At 45.3% G+C, this 23,204-nt stretch overlaps 1 protein-coding gene across 3 annotated transcripts in view; it reads right to left on the bottom strand.

Moving 5' to 3' along the window:
* LOC134902563 (colorectal mutant cancer protein-like) overlaps window positions 1-20,486 on the bottom strand; it is a 202,568-nt gene extending 182,082 nt beyond the window's left edge. Inside the window, exons 1-3 of one of the 3 annotated variants that reach the window (XM_063914399.1) lie at window positions 20,327-20,486; window positions 20,102-20,216; window positions 9,930-10,087 (exon numbers count right to left, since the gene is read on the bottom strand). In XM_063914399.1, the coding sequence (XP_063770469.1) occupies window positions 9,930-10,087; window positions 20,102-20,216; window positions 20,327-20,347 (294 nt within the window). In that variant the 5' untranslated portion in view covers window positions 20,348-20,486. Of the gene's footprint in view, window positions 1-9,929; window positions 10,088-20,101; window positions 20,217-20,326 lie in introns of those variants that run through there. The other 2 variants (XM_063914398.1, XM_063914400.1) reach the window with 2 other exon arrangements.
* Window positions 20,487-23,204: the final 2,718 nt, after the last annotated feature.

Here is a 23,204-nt window from a genome sequence, read left to right as displayed (position 1 = left end):
GTGAATGAGGCCGTAGGAGGGCAACAACCCAGCAGCAGGACCGCTACCTCCGCCTTTGTGCAAGGAGGAACAGGAGGAGCACTGCCAGAGCCCTGCAAAATGACCTCCAGCAAGCCACAAATGTGCATGTGTCTACTCAAATGATCAGAAACAGACTCCATGAGGGTGGTATGAGGGCCCGACATCCACAGTCGCCCATATGTATGTATCCTACCACTCCACCGTTCTTAGTATGTTGAGTACCGATGTAGTGTCTTTCAAGAATGATGGAAGGTCTTTCACATACTTTTTTAAGAAGACATCAACATACTCCGTTAAATTGACAGTAAGTGGCCCTATCCCTGCCACTATTGGTCTGCCGGGCGGGTTTGTCAAGGATTTATGTATTTTCAGCAGGAAATAAAAGATGGGGGTGATGGGATTAGACTGCATAAGGTATTGATACTCCTCTTTGGTTACCACACTGTTCCGTAGGCCATGTGGAAGTAGAGTTCTGAGTTCCTCCACAAATACTTCTTTCGGGTCACTCTGTAGCGGTGTGTATGAGTTTGTGTCTCCCAAAAGTCTTAGTGCCTCCTTTGTGTATAGATCATGGTCCATGATAACTAATCCCCCCCCCCTTTATCAGTTTGTTTTATAACTATATTATTATTTCTCTGCAGGTTCTTCAGGGCTTCACATTCACGATTTTTCATATTCTTCTCCTTGACTGGTTTCAGTTCTGTGTCACATAAATCTTTCTTCACCAGATCATAAATAATGCTAACATTGCTGGCTTTGGATTCCAAAGGATAATATTTGGATGTTGGTCTTAGACTGGAATTTGATCGGTCCTCATAGTTACTTATGATGGCTTCTTCTTTCCTCAGAAAATTTCTTTTCAAAGTTAGTTTCCGTATGAATTTATTCAAGTCAAGGAAAGTCTCAAATTTATTGAAACCACTTGTCGGTGCAAAGGATAGTCCCTTGCTTAAAAGTGTCACCTCGGGTTTTGTTAGAGTGTACTTAGACTAGTGATGTGCACCGGACATTTTTCGGGTTTTGGTTTTGGATTCGGTTCCGCGGCCATGTTTTGGATTTGGACGCGTTTTGGCAAAACCTCCCTGAAAATTTTTTGTCGGATTCGGCTGTTTTTTTTACAAAAAAAAACACCTCAAAAACAGCTTAAATCATAGAATTTGGGGGTCATTTTGATCCCATAGTATTATTAACCTCAATAACCATAATTTACACTAATTTTCAGCCTATTCTGAACACTTCACAATATTATTTTTAGTCCTAAAATTTGCACCGAGGTCGCTGGATGGCTAAGCTAAGCGACCCAAGTGGCCGACACAAACACCTGGCCCATCTAGGAGTGGCACTGCAGTTTCAGACAGGATGGCACTTCAAAAAAATAGTCCCCAAACAGCACATGATGCAAAGAAAAATGAAAGAAAAAAGAGGTGCAAGATGGAATTGTCCTTGGGCCCTCCCACCCACCCTTATGTTGTATAAACAGGACATGCACACTTTAACAAACTCATCATTTCAGCGACAGGGTCTGCCACACGACTGTGACTGAAATGACTGGTTGGTTTGGGCCCCCACCAAAATAGAAGCAATCAATCTCTCCTTGCACAAACTGGCTCTACAGAGGCAAGATGTCCACCTCATCATCCTCCGATTCCTCACCCCTTTCACTGTGTACATTCCCCTCCTCACAGATTATTAATTCGTCCCCACTGGAATCCACCATCTCAGGTCCCCGTGTACTTTCTGGAGGCAATTGCTGGTGAATGTCTCCACGGAGGAATTGATTATAATTCATTTTGATGAACATCATCTTCTCCACATTTTCTGGAAGTAACCTCGTACGCCGATTGCTGACAAGGTGAGCGGCTGCACTAAACACTCTTTTGGAGTACACACTGGAGGGAGGGCAACTTAGGTAGAATAAAGCCAGTTTGTGCAAGGGCCTCCAAATTGCCTCTTTTTCCTGCCAGTATACGTACGGACTGTCTGACGTGCCTACTTGGATGCGGTCACTCATATAATCCTCCACCATTATTTCAATGGTGAGAGAATCATATGCAGTGACAGTAGACGACATGTCAGTAATCGTTGGCAGGTCCTTCAGTCCGGACCAGATGTCAGCACTCGCTCCAGACTGCCCTGCATCACCGCCAGCGGGTGGGCTCAGAATTCTTAGCCTTTTCCTCGCACCCCCAGTTGCGGGAGAATGTGAATGAGGAGATGTTGACGGATCACGTTCCGCTTGACTTGACAATTTTCTCACCAGCAGGTCTTTGAACCTCTGCAGACTTGTGTCTGCCGGAAAGAGAGATACAACGTAGGTTTTAAATCTAGGATCGAGCACGGTGGCCAAAATGTAGTGCTCTGATTTCAACAGATTGACCACCCGTGAATCCTGGTTAAGCGAATTAAGGGCTCCATCCACAAGTCCCACATGCCTAGCGGAATCGCTCTGTTTTAGCTCCTCCTTCAATGTCTCCAGCTTCTTCTGCAAAAGCCTGATGAGTGGAATGACCTGACTCAGGCTGGCAGTGTCTGAACTGACTTCACGTGTGGCAAGTTCAAAGGGTTGCAGAACCTTGCACAACGTTGAAATCATTCTCCACTGCGCTTGAGTCAGGTGCATTCCCCCTCCTTTGCCTATATCGTGGGCAGATGTATAGGCTTGAATGGCCTTTTGCTGCTCCTCCATCCTCTGAAGCATATAGAGGGTTGAATTCCACCTCGTTACCACCTCTTGCTTCAGATGATGGCAGGGCAGGTTTAGGAATGTTTGGTGGTGCTCCAATCTTCGGCACGCGGTGGCTGAATGCCGAAAGTGGCCCGCAATTCTTCGGGCCACCGATAGCATCTCTTGCACCTACTGTCGTTTTTTAAATAATTCTGCACCACCAAATTCAATGTATGTGCAAAACATGGGACGTGCTGGAATTTGCCCAGATGTAATGCACGCACAATATTGGTGGCGTTGTCCGATGTCACAAATCCCCAGGAGAGTCCAATTGGGGTAAGCCATTCTGCGATGATGTTCCTCAGTTTCCGTAAGAGGTTGTCAGCTGTGTGCCTCTTATGGAAAGCGGTGATACAAAGCGTAGCCTGCCTAGGAACGAGTTGGCGTTTGCGAGATGCTGCTACTGGTGCCGCCGCTGCTGTTCTTGCTGCGGGAGGTAATACATCTACCCAGTGGGCTGTCACAGTCGTATAGTCCTGAGTCTGCCCTGCTCCACTTGTCCACATGTCCGTGGTTAAGTGGACATTGGGTACAACTGCATTTTTTAGGACACTGGTGACTCTTTTTCTGAGGTCTGTGTACATTTTCGGTATCGCCTGCCTAGAGAAATGGAACCTAGATGGTATTTGGAACCGGGGACACAGTACCTCAATCAAGTCTCTAGTTGCCTCTGAATTAACGGTGGATACCGGAACCACGTTTCTCACCGCCCAGGCTGCCAAGGCCTGAGTTATCCGCTTTGCAGCAGGATGACTGCTGTGATATTTCATCTTCCTCGCAAAGGACTGTTGGACAGTCAATTGCTTACTGGAAGTAGTACAAGTGGTCTTCCGACTTCCCCTCTGGGATGACGATCGACTACCAGCAGCAACAACAGCAGCGCCAGCAGCAGTAGGCATTACACGAAAGGATGCATCGGAGAAATCCCAGGCAGGAGAGGACTCGTCAGACTTGCCAGTGACATGGCCTGCAGGACTATTGGCTTTCCTGTGTAAGGTGGAAATTGACACTGAGGGAATTGGTGGTGTGGTTTGCAGGAGCTTGGTTACAACAAGAGGAAAGGATTTAGTAGTCAGTGGACTGCTTCCGCTGTCATCCAAAGTTTTTGAACTTGTCACTGACTTATGATGAATGTGCTGCAGGTGACGTATAAGGGAGGATGTTCCGAGGTGGTTAACGTCCTTACCCCTACTTATTACAGCTTGACAAAGGCAACACACGGCTTGACACCTGTTGTCCGCATTTGTGTTGAAATAATTCCACACCGGAGAGCTGATTTTTTTGTATTTTGACCAGGCATGTCAATGGCCATATTCGTCCCACGGACAACAGGTGTCTCCCCGGGTGCCCGACTTAAACAAACCACCTCACCATCAGAATCCTCCTTGTCAATTTCCTCCCCAGCGCCAGCAACACCCATATCCTCATCCTGGTGTACTTCAACAGTGACATCTTCAATTTGACTATCAGGAACTAGACTGCGGGTGCTCCTTCCAGCACTTGCAGGGGGCGTGCAAATGGTGGAAGGCGCAAGCTCTTCCCGTCCAGTGTTGGGAAGGTCAGGCATCGCAACCGACACAATTGGACTCTCCTTGGGGATTTGGGATTAGAAGAACGCACAGTTCTTTGCTGTGCTTTTGCCAGCTTAAGTCTTTTCATTTTTCTAGCGAGAGGATGAGTGCTTCCATCCTCATGTGAATCTGAACCACTAGCCATGAACATAGGCCAGGGCCTCAGCCGTTCCTTGCCACTCCGTGTCGTAAATGGCATATTGGCAAGTTTACGCTTCTCATCAGACGCTTTCAATTTTGATTTTTGGGTCATTTTACTGAACTTTTGTTTTTTGGATTTTACATGCTCTCTACTATGACATTGGGCATCGGCCTTGGCAGACGACGTTGATGGCATTTCATCGCCTCGGCCATGACTAGTGGCAGCAGCTTCAGCACGAGGTGGAAGTGGATCTTGATCTTTCCCTATTTTAACCTCCACATTTTTGTTCTCCATTTTTTAATGTGTGGAATTATATGCCAGTATCAATAGCAATGGCCTACTACTATATATACTGCGCACAACTGAAATGCACCACAGGTATGGATGGATAGTATACTTGACGACACAGAGGTAGGTACAGCAGTGGCCTACTGTACCGTAATGCTATATATTATATACTGGTGGTCAGCAAACTGTGCAAAACTGAAATGCACCACAGGTATGGATGGATAGTATACTTGACGACACAGAGGTAGGTACAGCAGTGGCCTACTGTACCGTAATGCTATATATTATATACTGGTGGTCAGCAAACTGTGCAAAACTGAAATGCACCACAGGTATGGATGGATAGTATACTTGACACAGAGGTAGGTACAGCAGTGGCCTTCTGTACCGTACTCCTATATATTCTATACTGGTGGTCAGCAAAATTATACACTGTACTCCTACTATATACTACAACGCAGCACAAATATGGAGTGTTTTTCAGGCAGACAACGTATACTGGTGGTCACGGTCAGCAAAACTCTGCACTGTACTCCTCCTATATAATACAGCTGCTCCCCAGTCCCCACAATTAAGCAGTGTGAGCACAGATATATGCAGCACACCGAGCACAGATAAGGAGCGTTTTTTTTCAGGCAGAGAACGGATAAAACTGGTGGTCACTGATCAGCAAAACTCTGCACTGTACTCCTCCTATCTTAATAATACAGCTGCTCCCCAGTCCCCACAATTAAGATATAAGCAAGCACAAATATTTGCATCAACAATGAATAAACGGAGAGGACGCCAGCCACGTCCTCTCCCTAACATTTCCTATGCACGAGTGAAAATGGTGGCAACGCACGGCTGCTTATATAGAATCCGAATCTCGCGAGAATCCGACAGCGGGATGATGACGTTCGGGCGCGCTCGGGTTAACCGAGCCATGAGGGAGAATCCGAGTATGCCTTGGACCCGTGTAAAATGGGTGTAGTTCGGGGGGGGGTTCAGTTTCCGAGGAACCGAACCCGCTCATCACTAACTTAGACAAGTTGAAAATGCCTTTACTTTGTGGTTCGGCTGCTGTAGATTCCTTCTCTTTTGTTCTCTCCCTCCTACCGCCCCGTTTGCAGTAGCCGAACCACAAAGTAAAGGCATTTTCAACTTGTCTAAGTACACTCTAACAAAACCCGAGGTGACACTTTTAAGCAAGGGACTATCCTTTGCACCTACAAGTGGTTTAAATTAATTTGAGACTTTCTTTGACTTGAATAAATTCATACGGAAACTAACTTTGAAAAGAAATTTTCTGAGGAAAGAAGAAGCCATCATAAGTAACTATGAGGACCGATCAAAATCCAGTCTAAGACCAACATCCAAATATTATCCTTTGGAATCCAAAGGCAGCAATGTTAGCATTATTTATGATCTGGTGAAGAAAGATTTATGTGACACAGAATTGAAACCAGTCAAGGAGAAGAATATGAAAAATCGTGAATGTGAAGCCCTGAAGAACCTGCAGAGAAATAACAATATAGTTATAAAACAAGCTGATAAGGTGGGGGGGGGGGGGGGGATTAGTTATCATGGACCATGATCTATACACAAAGGAGGCGCTAAGACTTTTGGGAGACACAAACTCATACACACCGCTACAGAGTGACCCGAAAGAAGTATTTGTGGAGGAACTCAGAACTCTACTTCCACATGGCCTACGGAACAGTGTGGTAACCAAAGATGAGTATCAATACCTTATGCAGTCTAATCCTATCACCCCCATCTTTTATTTCCTGCTGAAAATACATAAATCCTTGACAAACCCGCCCGGCAGACCAATAGTGGCAGGGATAGGGTCACTTACTGTCAATTTATCGGAGTATGTGGATGTCTTCTTAAAAAAGTATGTGAAAGACCTTCCATCATTCTTGAAAGACACTACATCGGTACTCAACATACTAAGAACGGTGGAGTGGAAGGATACATACATATGGGCGACTGTGGATGTCCAATCCCTCTACACATGCATTGAACATTCTAAAGGCATAGCCGCATGCAGGGAATTTTTGGAAAATTATCCCTCTCTGACTTGCACCCACAGGAATTTTATATGTGATCTTATGTATTTTATCCTTAGTCACAACTATTTTACATTTTTAAACCAGTTTTATTTACAATGCTGCGGAACAGCAATGGAAATTATTTTTGCCCTGAGTTTTGCTAACTTATATATGGTATGTTGGGAGAGAACACAGATTTATAATTCAAGCGCTTTCAAGGAAAATGTGGTACTCTATAAACGATATATTGACGACATCTTAATTATCTGGGACGGCACAACAGAAACTTTCAATGAATTCCTTAGGACACTGGGAGATAATGATATGAACCTTGCTTTCACCTTGACTGTGAATAATAGATCTGTTTAATATTTGGACCTGATTTTAACTGGAGAGAATGGAGGAGTCACTACCAAGAACTTCATCAAAAAAGTTGACATGAACAGTTACCTGCACTACCAAAGTAACCATCTAGAAAGGTGGAAGAACAACATCCCTGCAACCCAGTTTTCAAGAATAAAGAGGAACTGTACCAGCTCTAAGGACTGTGAAGACCAACTTGAGGTATATAAGAGAAGGTTTGAAGATAAGAAGTATCCTGGGTCTATTATAAATGAAGCACTGGAAAAGACAAGAACCCTGGACAGAGAAAAACTACTGACGTTAAAAAAAAACAGAGAAAAGAAGAAGAAGGACACAGTGGCCTTTATTACTACCTTAAGTCAACATGAGAAAGTGATAAGAAATTCCCTTAGAACCCACTGGGGTATCCTTCTAATGTACTCAGTGCTCAAAGAAATCTTACCGCCTAAACCAGAACTCATCTTTAAAAAGTCAAGAAATTTGAAGGACCTTCTCGCACCCAGCATGCTAAGAGAGAAACCTATCCGGAACACCCCGATGCTGAAATGCACAGGGTCATATAAGTGTGGAAAATGCAACATATGCAAGTATCTACATTGGAATAGAAAAACCTTTAGTGGCATGGAAGACAACAGAGAATACACTATAAAAGACTTCATGAACTGTAACACATCATCCGTGATTTATCTTTTGGAGTGTACCTGCAAAATGAAATATGTGGGAAAGACAAAGAGACCCCTAAAAATGCGAATCCAAGAACATATAAGGAATATCAAGAACAAGATGGAAAGCCATGCAGTCTCCAGACATTTTTTATCCCAGCACAACTCCAATCCAGAGGACATTACGTTTAAGGCTATTGAACATGTTGACCTGGGAGAGAGAGGAGGGGATCTCGCAAACAAACTTTCCAGACGAGAAATGTACTGGATATTCCAGTTACAGACCCTACATCCAGCTGGCCTGAATGAAGGATACGAAATTGCACCTTTTTTATAAGGTGCAGTATCCTTCACCTCTCAATTTTCCTTGTATTCACTTCACATTATGTATGTACTTTAACATTGCACTGTCTGCACTTTTACGATTAAAGACTTAAACTGTCTGGTCCTTTGGTGTTATGGTGTCTGCCCATTTCGTGTACAGTCAAACCACACTGGTATGCCCAATCTCGTCCGATCTTGGAAGCTAAGCAATGTCTGAGCCTGACCAGTACCAGGGAGGGAGACTACCTGGGAAGATTGGGTACTGTAATGATTGACAGACGACGTCCAATGAATACCGACCAAATAGCAGCACTAATATATAATGACGTATCTAGTATCACCAAATATGAGTAACACGATCCCTTTGGACTATTACATATCCTATAGTTTTGCACTCAGTCACTTGCCGGTATATGATATATTTTATTCGTCAAGATTCACAGACCTTTATATATGGAGATAAGCCCCAATATGCATATATATTTCTTATTGCACCTTCCTTTCAACCTAACTTATTCTGTGTCACTTACAGAGTCACCTAGTATACTGCACAAGCACTTTATTAATTATACACTGGTAACGATTATACAATGATCTACAAATAATACTAGTACAACCCTTCCTTTGTTGTCTATGGAGCTGGTGCTATGGGAACCGTGTTTAAATATGTATAAACACCATTATGCTCTGGTATTACCACTTGTTTCTGTTTTATCTATGCAACACCGTTGCTATGGACACTGGTATGCCTGGATCCTAGATGTGTCTGCTGATCCACTAAAAGATGGCCGCCGCAGTCTTAATAAGATATATGAACAAGATCCCACACAAGATGGACACTGCTGTATATACATCATAAGAGACAGAACTCCTTCAATTAACCTGAGCCGCCGGGAGCAGCCGCGGGTGCATGCGCAAAGGATATGTGAAGCCGGGAGCCGCCGCGGGCGCATGCGCAGACGTCACCGGAAGTGGGGCGGACGTGCCGAGCTGCGTCCTCCGTCACCGGAAGTGTGGCGGAAATGCCTACAATTCACTTTTCTGACTGTTTTTAAATCATTCTAGACTTTTTAATCAATTCGTTTTCACTATTAACAAGCATATAAGAACCGGTCCTCACCTAAGCTGTGCTGCAAAATAGTTTTTTATGTTGATTGTATAATTATATCACATGATCTCCTATGATGTCACAACCCCTGAACTAAGTACTATGGGTATAAATAGACATGCAGCTTCATTCTGTCCCTACCCCTTGAAGAAGTCTGATAGACAAAACGCGTTGGGTTTCCTGTACTGACCCCCTACTGATTTAAGCTAAGTCTGATCTCCTATCCTTTTAAACTCATTGTTTTCATATGGTCTTTTATATGAAATTTTTTTACCTGTATTTTTAAAAACTCCTGATTTTTTTACTCTCATATATATTAAATTTTTTAATATCTGTACATCTTTTTGGCTCTTAAATTTTAAGCATATTAACTATTTTTTATTAGCTACACTTGTCGCCGATACCCCTATCCCTCCATTTTATATACTTTTTAGCAGTACTGTACCAGTGTTGCATTTTTAGGGTTTGGCTGACACCGATTATTAAGGTTATGTGGGCTTTTATGGTGATTTTACGGCACCTTTAGTGCAGTATTTATATAGTTTTACTGAGAATTTACCTCACAAGTGACGCTATACTATTCTTTCTGCACATATGTATATATATATATATATATATATATATATATATATATATATATATCTTTAAGCAGAATATATATCTTTAAGCATAGAGTATATATATCTTACCTGATTAGACTGATGCATGGCCGCAGAAGGTGTTTTCAGGAGGGGTGTCACACTTTCTTCCACAGACTTGTCAACAGTTGGACTCCTCCAGGATAAGACACATGTTTCCAGGGAAGAGATCACATCCTGTAGCTGAAGAAACAAGTCATTCTGATAAACTGAAAGGGAAAATAAAAGAACATAGGTGATATAACAATGTGGAGCTATGGTGAATGGGTGTTTATGTGTGACCAGATGCATGTTTCTATGTTACACTAAGAAGGGGTGATTCAAGGGGGGGCTGTGCGCAGTCTCTATGCAGGCTCACCCCTCTCTTGCCAGCGCATGCGCAGAACAGCCTCTGCACTATATCATAGTTTAATGCACATGCGCAAATTTCCAAGAAGCTGGTGCCACTTTCTTGGTGATTTTTTTTACTGTGCAGAAGCAATTCTCCTGAAAAATGGTGGCACTGGCATTATGCAGCACTCCCGAGTGGAGAGGTCAGTATATTTTATGGCTCGCTACTGTATGTGCCTTGTAAATAGCTTTATCTCCAGGCTAAGACCTTGCCTAGGTTACCAAATTGGTCAGGGCCAGCTCTGCCTATAATGAAACAACTCTGTGATGTGGGGAGATTGGTATGGGGTAATAAACTTTCCATTAATTAATCAGCATTTTTGTGCTAATGCATTACAGATGCCAGCAAGCCCAAATATCACTGAACTGGTGCTTGTCAAATTACAAGCACCAACATACCAATTGTTGCCAGAACATGTTGGCTCTGGTAGAACTACAAGAGCCTGCATGCCATGGCATACAGGGCCTTCTGGGACCTGTGGGGGGAAAAATAAAAAATAAACAAAGTGAACCAAAAGCTTTATTAAAAATAAAAGAATAAACACGCACACCGTTGTCACCACTTCATTGCTCACCTAAAACTTGGAGGTTTCTTTCATTTAGATTGGAAATAAATTGGGGTAGAATAAAGAAAACATGTGGTCTGATGAGAACATGCTCCTAGCAGAGTCGTGATATGGCTGACAGGCTGGAAAGATCCCTAGTGCTTTCAGCACGGTACCGTTTTCGGGTGTGGTTCATTGGGTCAACCCTAACTAGGTTGACAGTCATTAGGTCGACCACTATTGGTCGACAGTGACTAGGTCGACACCTGAAATATGTCGACACGGTCATCAGGTCAACATGGAAAAGTTTGACATGGATAAAGGTCGACATGTTTTTTCTTTTTGGTGTTGTTTTCTTCGCAAAGTGACCGGGGCCCTCAATTAGTGCACTGCGGCACAATTTACTATTCCCAATCGTAGTCCATGTGGATTGTAAAGTATGAAAAAGTTCAAAAAATTAAAACTGTTGTGAAAAACTCATGTCGACCTATTCATAGGTCGACCTTTGCCATGTCGACATAAAGCATGTTGACCAATAGTGGTTGACCTACTGACTGTCAGCCTAAGTATGGTCGACCCAAAGACCAGATACCACCGTTTTCTTATGGGTGGGGCAGTGGACATTTTTTTGTTGTTGCAGGCATGATTCCCCTAGTGCAGTGGTTCCCAAACTTTTTTGAATCACGGCGCCCTAGAGTATCAGAATTTTTATCACGGCACCCCTAGTCCAAAAGTTTCTAATTGGGAAATTTATAAAAAATATGAATTTAAGTAAATTATGTTTATATGTCATACTTAGGTTCAGTTATGTGGTGAGGGACAAGATTTGTTCTGTTTGTACACATATTTTATGACTGGCAGCCACAAGTACTAGTTTTTCCTATTACATGGATAATAAATATTTTGAATTGGTTCTGGACCACCAACCCGAGGCACCCCTACAAGTGTCCCGCGGCACCCCAGGGTGCCACGGCACACAGTTTGGGAACCACTGCCCTAGTGAATTAATTTCCCTGTTGCAAAGGCTAGTGCTAAGTGACATGATAGGGGACCCTTTGCTGCAGGATTTACTGTTACATTGTTACCAACCCAGCCAGTCATAGCCTAGAGCTGCTAGCAGCTTTTCTGGTGATACCCAACGATGTTTATTGTAGTGCAATATGCTATGGAGTGACGGGGGTAATTCAGACCTGATCGCTGGGCATCGATTTTTGCAGCCCTGCGATCAGATAGTCGCTGCCTACAGGGGAGTGTATTTTTGCTGTACAAGTGTGTGATCGCATGTGTAGCAGAGCTGCAGAAACTGATATTGTGCAGTAACTCTGCGCAGCCCAGGACTTACTCAGCCGCTGCAATCACATCAGGCTGTTCAGGACCCTCCCTGCAAACGCTTGGACACGCCTGCAGTTTTCTAAACACTCCCTGAAAACGGTCAGTTGCCACCCACATACGCCCTCTTCCTATCAATCTCCTTGCGTGCGCCCGTGCAAATGGATCCTTCGCTCAAACCCGTGGCTGGCCGGCGATCCGCTTTGCAGCCGTCCGTCATGCCTGTGCATTGCGGTGCATACGCATGCACAGTTTGCATCTGATCGCCCATTGTGCAACATGCACAGCAGCGATCAGGTCTGAATTACCCCCGAAGAGAACACAGGATCCAGGCATGCAAAGAGGCACATGTTACGACGGGTGGTATTCAGTATGCTGGCTGTTGGGATCCCGGCGCTCAGTCTACCGGCGCCGACAGCTGAGCTGAATTAAAACCATCCTACTATGTAATGCCCCTTAAAAATCATAGAATTTACCTCTGTATGTATTTAATACAGAGAGAAAAAATAAGAATTTACTCACCGGTAATTCTATTTCTCGTAGTCCGTAGTGGATGCTGGGAACTCCGTAAGGACCATGGGGAATAGACGGGCTCCGCAGGAGACTGGGCACTCTAAAAGAAAGATTAGGGTACTATCTGGTGTGCACTGGCTCCTCCCTCTATGCCCCTCCTCCAGACCTCAGTTAAGGAAACTGTGCCCGGAAGAGCTGAAACAACAAGGAAATGATTTGGAATCCAGGGTAAGACTCATACCAGCCACACCAATCACACTGTACAACTTGTGATAACCCATACCCAGTTAACAGTATGAACAACAACTGAGCCTCAGTAACAGATGGCTCATAACAATAACCCTTTAGTTAAGCAATAACTATATACATGTATTGCAGAGAGTCCGCACTTGGGACGGGCGCCCTGCATCCACTACGGATTACGAGAAATAGAATTACCGGTGAGTAAATTCTTATTTTCTCTGACGTCCTAGTGGATGCTGGGAACTCCGTAAGGACCATGGGGATTATACCAAAGCTCCCAAACGGGCGGGAGAGTGCGGATGACTCTGCAGCACCAAATGAGCAAAGGCAAGGTCCTCCTCAGCCAGGGTATCAAACTTGTAGAACTTAGCAAATGTGTTTGAACCCGACCAAGTAGCAGCTCGGCAAAGCTGTAAAGCCGAGACCCCTCGGGCAGCCGCCCAAGAAGAGCCCACCTTCCTTGTGGAATGGGCTTTTACTGATTTAGAATGCGGTAACACTGCCGCAGAATGAGCTTGCTGAATCATGTTACAGATCCAGTGCGCAATAGTTTGCTTTGAAGCCGGAGCACCCAGTTTGTTGGGTGCATGCAGGATAAACAGCGAGTCAGTTTTCCTGACTCCAGCCGTCCTGGCTACATAGATTTTCAAAGCCCTGACTACATCAAGTAACCTGGAGTCCTCCAAGTCCCGAGTAGCCGCAGGCACCACAATAGGCTGGTTCAAATGAAACGCTGATACCACCTTAGGGAGAAATTGGGGACGAGTCCTCAACTCTGCCCTGTCCATATGAAAGATCAGATATGGGCTTTTACATGACAAAGCCGCCAATTCTGACACACGCCTAGCTGAAGCTAAGGCCAACAGCATGACCACCTTCCATGTGAGATACTTTAGCTCCACGGTCTTAAGTGGCTCAAACCAGTGTGATTTCAGGAAATCCAACACAACGTTAAGATCCCAAGGTGCCACTGGAGGCACAAAAGGGGGCTGAATATGCAGCACTCCCTTAACAAACGTCTGAACTTCAGGCAGTGAAGCCAGTTCTTTTTGAAAGAAAATAGATAGGGACGAAATCTGGACCTTTATGGACCCCAATTTTAGGCCCATAGTCACTCCTGACTGTAGGAAGTGCAGAAATCGACCCAGCTGGAATTCCTCTGTTGGGGCCTTCCTGGCCTCACACCAAGCAACATATTTCCGCCATATGCGGTGATAATGCTTTGCTGTCACATCCTTCCTAGCTTTTATCAGCGTAGGAATCACTTCATCCGGAATGCCCTTTTCCGTTAGGATCCGGCGTTCAACCGCCATACCGTCAAATGCAGCCGCGGTAAGTCTTGGAACAGACAGGGCCCCTGCTGTAACAGGTCCTGTCTGAGAGGCAGAGGCCATGGGTCCTCAGATCATTTCTTGTAGTTCTGGGTACCAAGTTCTTCTTGGCCAATCCGGAACGATGAGCATAGTTCTTACTCCTCTCTTTCTTACTATCCTCAGTACCTTGGGTATGAGAGGAAGAGGAGGGAACACATAAACAGACTGGTACACCCACGGTGTCACTAGTGCGTCCACAGCTATCGCCTGAGGGTCCCGTGACCTGGCGCAATATTTTTTTAGCTTTTTGTTGAGGCGGGACGCCATCATGTCCACCTGTGGCAGTTCCCAACGATTTACAATCTGTGTGAAGACTTCTTGATGAAGTCCCCACTCTCCCGGGTGGAGGTCGTGCCTGCTGAGGAAGTCTGCTTCCCAGTTGTCCACTACCGGAATGAACACTGCTGACAGTGCTAGCACGTGATTCTCCGCCCATCGAAGAATCCTTGTGGCTTCTGCCATTGCCATCCTGCTTCTTGTGCCGCCCTGGCGGTTTACATGGGCGACCGCCGTGATGTTGTCTGACTGAATCAGTACTGATTGGTTTTGAAGCAGGGGCTCTGCTTGAATCAGGGCGTTGTAGATGGTCCTTAGTTCCAGTATATTTATGTGTAGAGAAGTCTCCAGACTTGACCACTGTCCTTGGAAGTTTCTTCCCTGAGTGACTGCCCCCCATCCTCGGAGGCTTGCATCCGTGGTCACCAGGACCCAGTCCTGTATGCCGAACCTGCGTCCCTCGAGAAGATGAGCACTCTGCAGCCACCACAGCAGAGACACCCTGGCCCTTGGGGACAGGGTGATCAACCGATGCATCTGAAGATGCGATCCGGACCATTTGTCCAACAGATCCCACTGAAAGATCCTTGCATGGAACCTGACGAAGGGAATTGCTTCGTAAGAAGCCACCATCTTTCCCAGGACTCGCGTGCAGTGATGCACCGACACCTGTTTTGGTTTCAGGAGGTCCCTGACCAGAGATGACAATTCCTGGGCCTTTTCCTCCGGGAGAAACACCTTCTTCTGTTCTGTGTCCAGAATCATTCCCAGGAAAAGCAGACGCGTCGTAGGAATCAGCTGCGACTTTGAAATATTCAGAATCCAGCCGTGCTGTTGCAACACTTCCTGAGAGAGTGCTACGCTGACCAACAACTGCTCTTTCGACCTCGCCTTTATGAGGAGATCGTCCAAGTACGGGATAATTATAACTCCCTATCTTCGAAGGAGTATCATCATTTCGGCCATTACCTTGGTAAATATTCTCGGAGCCGCGGAGAGACCAAATGGCAACGTCTGGAATTGGTAATGACAGTTCTGTACCACAAACCTGTGTACTCCTGGTGAGGTGGGTAAATGGGGACATGCAAGTAAGCATCCTTGATGTCCAGCGACACCATAAAATCCCCCTCTTCCAGGCTTGCAATAACCGCCCTGAGCGATTCCATTTTGAACTTGAACTTCTTTATATAAGTGTTCAAGGATTTTAAATTTAGAATGGGTCTCACCGAACCGTCCGGTTTCGGTACCACAAACATTGTGGAAAAGTAACCCCTTCCCTGTTGAAGGAGGGGGACCTTGATTATCACCTGCTGGAGGTACAGCTTGTGAATTGCCGCCAGTACTATCTCCCTTTCCCTGGGAGGAGCTGGCAAGGCTGATTTGAGGTAACGGCGAGGGGGAGTCGCCTCGAACTCCAGCTTGTGTCCCTGAGATACAATTTGTACAGCCCAGAGATCCACTTGTGAGCGAACCCACTGGTTGCTGAAGTTTCGGAGACGCGCCCCCACAGCACCTGGCTCCGCCAGTGGAGCCCCAACGCCATGCGGTGGACTTAGTGGAAGCAGGGGAGGATTTTTGTTCCTGGGAACTGGCTGCCTGGTGCAGCTTCTTTCCTCTACCCCTGCCTCTGGCCAGAAAGGATGCGCCTCTGACCCGCTTGCCTTTCTGAGGCCGAAAGGACTGCATTTGATAATACGGTGCTTTCTTAGGCTGTGAGGGAACCTGAGGTAAAAAAGTCGACTTCCCAGCTGTTGCTGTGGATACGAGGTCCGAGAGACCGTCCCCAAACAATTCCTCACCCTTATAAGGCAAAACCTCCATGTGTTTTTTAGAATCAGCATCACCTGTCCACTGCCGAGTCCATAATACTCTCCTGGCAGAAACGGACATTGCATTAATTCTAGATGCCAGCAGGCAAATGTCCCTCTGGGCATCCCGCATATATAAGACGACGTCTTTTATATGTTCCATGGTTAGCAAAATAGTATCCCTGTCGAGGGAATCAATGTTGTCTGACAGGGTATCAGTCCATGCTGCTGCAGCACTACATATCCAGGCTGAAGCAATAGCAGGTCTCAGTAGAGTACCAGAGTGTGTATACACAGACTTCAGGATAGCTTCCTGCTTTCTATCCGCAGGCTCCTTTAGGGCGGCCGTATCCTGAGACGGCAGTGCCACCCTTTTAGATAAGCGTGTGAGCGCCTTGTCCACCCTAGGGGATGTTTCCCAACGTAACCTATCCGTTGGCGGGAAAGGGTACGCCATCAGTAACCTCTTAGAAATCACTAGTTTCTTATCAGGGGAACTCCACGCTTCTTCACACAAATCATTTAATTCATCAGATGGGGGAAAAGTCACTGGCTGCTTTTTCTCCCCAAACATAATACCCCTCTTGGTGGTAACCGGGTTAACGTCAGAAATGTGCAATACATCTTTCATTGCAGTAATCATGCATCGGATGGCCTTTGTAGACTGTACATTTGTCTCATCCACATCTACACTGGAGTCAGACTCCGTGTCGACATCTGTGTCTACCATCTGAGCCAGAGGGCATTTATGAGCCCCTGACGGCCTCTGAGTCGCCTGGGCAGGCGCGGGCTGAGACCCCGGCTGTCCCAAGGCTGCTGCGTCATCGAACCTTTTATGTAAGGAGTTGACACTGTCGGTTAAGACCTTCCACATATCCATCCAATCAGGTGTCGGCCCCGTCGGGGGCGACACCACACTAATCTGCCCCTGCTCCGCCTCCACGTAACCCTCCTCATCAAACATGTCGACACAGCCGTACCGACACACCGCACACACACAGGGAATGCTCTGACTGAGGACAGGACCCCACAAAGTCCTTTGGGAAGACAGAGAGAGAGTATGTCAGCACACACCACAGCGCTATATAACACAGGGATGTACACTATAATAAGTGATTTTTCCCAATAGCTGCTTACTTATCTTATTTGCGCCTAAATTTAAGTGCCCCCCCTCTCTTTTTTACCCTTCTTGTATCCAGATACTGCAGAGGAGAGCCTGGGGAGCTGCTTCCAGCGGAGCTGTGAAGGGAAAATGGCGCTGGTGTGCTGAGGAAGAAGGCCCCGCCCCCTCAGTGGCAGGCTTCTGTCCCGCGTTTTGTGTGACTTAATGGCGGGGGTTTGCACACATATACAGTGCCAGACTGTATTATGTGTATAATTTGTGCCAAAAGGTATTATAATTGCTGCCCAGGGCGCCCCCCCCCCCCCCCCCCCCCAGCGCCCTGCACCCTACAGTGACCGGAGTGTGTGGTGTGCTGTGGGAGCAACGGCGCACAGCTGCAGTGCGGTGCGCTACCTTAATGAAGACAGGAGTCTTCAGCCGCCGTTTTCGTCGTTCTCTTCTGTCTTCTGGCTCTGCAAGGGGGACGGCGCGCGGCTCCGGGAACGGACGATCGAGGTCAGGCCCTGTGTTCGAACCCTCTGGAGCTAATGGTGTCCAGTAGCCTAAGAAGCACAAGCTAGCTGCAAGCAGGTAGGTTTGCTTCTCTCCCCTCAGTCCCACGTAGCAGTGAGTCTGTTGCCAGCAGATCTCACAGAAAATAAAAAACCTAACAAATACTTTCTTTTCTAGCAAGCTCAGGAGAGCCCACTAGGTGCATCCAGCTCTGGCCGGGCACAGATTCTAACTGAGGTCTGGAGGAGGGGCATAGAGGGAGGAGCCAGTGCACACCAGATAGTACCTAATCTTTCTTTTAGAGTGCCCAGTCTCCTGCGGAGCCCGTCTATTCCCCATGGTCCTTACAGAGTTCCCAGCATCCACTAGGACGTCAGAGAAATATTCCATTATCACAACTATTTCTTCTGTCAAACTCCTGATGCATATACCTTGTATTTCTTAATGTTATTAGTAGCTCTTATCTATAAGCCATGAGCACCATGACCGAGAGCCATCAATGACCTCTCAAACAGGGACAGAGACTCACAGGGAGTGGTTTAAGTATACAAAAACAGGAAACTCAGAGTAATATCCTGGTCTGCTGCAATACAATGACCCAGTACATAGAGATGCCAGTGATAAACCAGTGATAATCCATAATAATTCTAATTCTGTATGTATTTATAGTATATGCTGTGAAGAGAAATTTTAATACCTATTGAAAATTTGATTTCTAAAAAATAAATAAAAAAATCTCTGCTTCTTTTTATTTTCCTGTAACCATTTATTCATTTACACACGCTAAACAACCTATTTCTGCCATGGCTTATACTTAGAAATTCTGAGTCTTACTGAAAGTGCTACACAGCAATATAGTCACATAGGCGGTCATTCCGAGTTCTTCGCTAGCTGTTTTCGTTCGCAGCGCAGCGATTAGGTAAAAAAGCGGCACTTCTGCGCATGCGTATGGGACGCAATGCGCATGCACGACGTACTTTCACAACAGCCGATGCAGTTTCACACAAGGTCTAGCGATGCTTTTCAATCGCATTGCTGGCCGCAGAGTGATTGACAGGAAGTGGGTGTTTCTGGGTGGTAACTGACCGTTTTCGGGGAGTGTGTGTAAAAACGCAGGCGTGTCAGATACAAACGCAGGCGTGCCTGGGGAAACGCAGGCGTGGCTGGCCGAACGCAGGGCGTGTTCGTGACGTCAAAACAGGAACTAAATAGTCTGAAGTGATCGCAAGCTAGGAGTAGGTCTAGAGCTACTCAGAAACTCAAACTACACACTCTTTTTTTGCAGCAGCGCTGCGATCCTTTCGTTCACACTTCTGCTAAGCTAAGATACACTCCCAGAGGGCGGCGGCTTAGCGTTTGCACGGCTGCTAAAAGCAGCTAGCGAGCGAACAACTCGGAATGACCCCCATAGTTGCCTACCCTCCCTCATTCTGCAGGAGACTCCCTGAAATAGCAGCAATCTCCCTCACTCCCTGAATAGTCCAGCAATCTCCCTGATTGCACCTTATCCCCATTATGCAGCTGTTACATTCTTGGGGGGGAAAATAAATCAGAGATACATACATTCAAATGGGATCATCAGTGCCATTTCCCTGCATTGGTTATATGGCACAATGATACCTATGGCTACATGCATTTTAAATAAGGTTTCTCGTGGCCACTTACGGTATATGGAACCTTTTGTAAAATAGAAAACACAAACAAATCCTGAAAAATATCAGTGTCTTTTCATCAACAATTAGATCTTACTAACTTTGGGGCTCATTTACATTTGGATGTAAGTCATGTTTAGGACACGTCTCTCGGATGTAGCAGTACACGTCCGCGCTGATGGGTGTTACTTTCACAATCTCCCTGAAATGCTTTTTCAAAAGTAGGCAAGTATGTATAGTTAGCACAATGTTTGTAGACATTAAAAGATTGTGTATGAAAACCAACCAAAGCAGCTGGACTGAATAGGTAAATCAAGTTTAAATACAGCCTACATAGAGAATTAAGAAACACAAACATGCATCATCAGGTGAAACTGAAAACAAGAAGGTAGACAGATAAAATATAAACTAAAACACAGTATACAGTTCAATGACACTAACAGTAAGGTATACTGTATATACTGTATGCTCTCACTTACCACTTATCTCCGAGCCGTCCATTGTACCCAAAAGCATAGATGAGACTGGAAGCAAGGGAAGGAAACAGGGCGTGATCTGGATACTTGGACATTTGTCTAAAAGGGAGGAAGGTTTCTAAAGGGGAGAAGTGTTATACATATACATGTGGGTACCTTGTTATTTGCACTTTAAAGTACTACATAGTATATAGTTATAAAACATATTCTTAATAAACCAGCACTTACACCATAGAGCATTTCTCTCATGGCTGCAATCAATTGCTTCTCTGAATTGTTTTACATATCGAACCAGTGTGTAGACATAATTTTTGTCCTTAGCTGAGCAAGCTGTCCACTTATAAATCCGCTATTTGTATACTTGTCTGTTGGCCTAATTCAGATCTGATCACAGCAGCAAATTTGTTAGCATTTGGCAAAAGCATGTGCACTGCAGGTGTGGCAGATATAACATGTGCAGAGAGTTAGATTTGGGTGGGGTGTGTTCAATCTGAAATCTAAATTGCAGTGTAAAAATAAAGCAGCCAGTATTTACCCTGCACAGAAACAATATAACCCACCCAAATCTAAAGGGCCCTACACATTTGGCGATCCGCCGCCGAGCTGCCCGACGGCGGATACGGCCGACAGGCGACCCGGCGGCGGCGGGGGGGGGGGGTCGTGACGGGGGGGGAGTGAAGTTTCTTCACTCCCCCCGTCACCCAGCTCCATAGCAGTGCAGGCAAATATGGACAAGATCGTCCATATTGGCCTGCATGTACAGCCGACGGGGCACCAGCGATGAACGAGCGCGGGGCCGTGCATCGTTCATTGCTGGTGCCTCCACACTGCACAATATGAACGTTATCTCGTTCATTAATGAACGAGATCGTTCATATCGTGCAGTCAAATCGCCCAGTGTGTAGGGCCTGTTACTCTCTCTGCAAATGTTATATCTGCCACACCTGCAGTGCACATGGGACCTAATTCAGACCCGATCGATAGCAAGCGATTTTTGCACTGCTGCGATCAGATAGTCGCCGTCTACAAGGGGAGTGTATTTTAGCTGTGCAAGTGTGCAATGGCATGTGTAGCAGAGCTGTGCAATCAGATCTTGTGCAGTCTCTGCGCAGCCCAGAACTTACTCAGCCGCAGTGATTACATCAGCCTGTCTAGGACCAGAATTGATGTCTGGAACCCTCCCTGCAAATGCTTGAACATGCCTGCGTTTTTCCAACCACTCCCTGAAAACGGTCAGTTACCACCCACAGACACCCTCTTCCTGTCAATCTCCTTGCGATCGCCTGTGCAAATGGATTCTTCGCACAAACCCATCGCTGAGCAGCAATCCGCTTTGTACCCGTGTGACGTGCCTGCGCATGGAGGTGTTGGATTTTAGAAATGCTGACTTTGCAAAAATGGAGAGATGTTTAAGTGATTCACTGGCGGACTGGAGGAACTTGGAAGGAGTGCAGGAGAGGTGGGAAAAACTGAAAAGTGCAATACTAAGTGCAACAGACCTTTGTATCAAAATGGTTAGGAAAAGCACCAGGAAAAGGAAACCAGTGTGGTTCACAAAAGAAGTATCAACTAGTGTGAAAGCAAAAAAGATGGCTTTTAGGAAATACAAACAGACTCAAAATAATAATGACAAAGAGGTGTATCTGGACAGACGAAAGGATGCTAAGAAAGTGATAAGACATGCAAAGGTAGAAGCTGAGGAGAAAATGTCCCAGTCAGTAGATAAAGGGTGCAAAACTTTTTATTAAGTATATAAGTGAAAGGAGAAAATCAAATGGAGGAATAATAAGACTTAAGACAGAGAGTGGGCATTTGGTGGAGGGAGACAGGGCAACAGCAGATCACCTAAATATTTATTTTTGCTCAGTATTTACTACAGAAGAAGGGATGGGGCCACAGGTAAGTGGCAAGGACATTCATAAAAATATGGTAGATGAAAGTACATTTACAGAGGAGAAGGTCCTAGCAGAACTTTCAAAACAAAAAGTGGATAAATCAATGGGACCAGATGGGATACACCCAAGGATACTCAAAGAGCTAATAGATGTGCTGGTTACACCTTTAACATAATTATTTAACCAGTCTCTAAGTACAGGTGCCATTCCAGAGGACTGGAAAAGAGCAAATGTAGTTCCACTGCACAAAAGTGGAAGCAAGGAAGAAGCAAGTAACTACAGACCAGTAAGCCTTACATCAGTAGTAGGGAAAGTAATGGAAAAACTATTAAAGAAAGAGTTGTGGAATATCTTAAATCAAACAACTTACAGGATCCAAAACAGCTTGATTTTACTGGTGGGAGATAATGCCAAACAAATCGTATTGACTTTTTTGACTCTGTGAAGAAAATAATAGATCAAGGGGGAACTGTAGATGTAGCATATCTAGACTTTAGTAAGGCATTTGACACTGTCCCACATCGCAGACTGCTAAATAAACTTGAAAGCGTGGGGTTGGATTATAAAACCGTTAAATGGATAAGAAACTGGTTGCAGGATAGGAAACAGACAGTTGTAGTTAATAGAGTGCAATCTATGGAGGGAAATGTTACCAGTGGAGTACCCCAGGGATCTGTACTTGGTCCAGTTCTCTTTAATATCTTTGTTGGTGACATTGCAAATGGTATTGAAGGGAAGGTATGCCTTTTTGCAGATGATACAAAGATATGCAACAGGGTAGACAGGGGTAAAACAAATTATTGATGACCTAGGTAGGCTTGAGAAATGGTCAAAAACGTGGCAACTACAGTTTAATGCTAAAAAATGCAAAATTATGCACTTGGGTCTCAAAAACCCAAAGGCTAAATATAGTATCAAGGGTACTATTATGGAAACTACTGAGGAGGAAAGGGATTTAGGAGTCACTATTTCAAGTGACTTGAAGGAAGGAAAGCAATGCAACAAAGCAATGAGAAAGGCAAGTCAGATGCTTGGTTGCATAGGGAGAGGAATCAGTAGCAGGAAAAAAGAAGTGATAATGCCACTGTATAGGTCATTGGTACGGCCCCATCTGGAATACGGTGTCCAGTTCTGGAGACCATATCCCCAGAAGGATATAAATACATTAGAGAATGTACAAAGAAGGGCAACTAAAATGGTGCATGGCCTAC

Source organism: Pseudophryne corroboree, chromosome 1, assembly GCF_028390025.1.
Source record: "Pseudophryne corroboree isolate aPseCor3 chromosome 1, aPseCor3.hap2, whole genome shotgun sequence".
In the NCBI taxonomy this organism is placed as follows: domain Eukaryota; kingdom Metazoa; phylum Chordata; class Amphibia; order Anura; family Myobatrachidae; genus Pseudophryne; species Pseudophryne corroboree.
The sequence above is the reverse complement of the archived record's forward strand: the minus strand, read 5'-3'. Positions and strand labels throughout refer to the sequence as shown.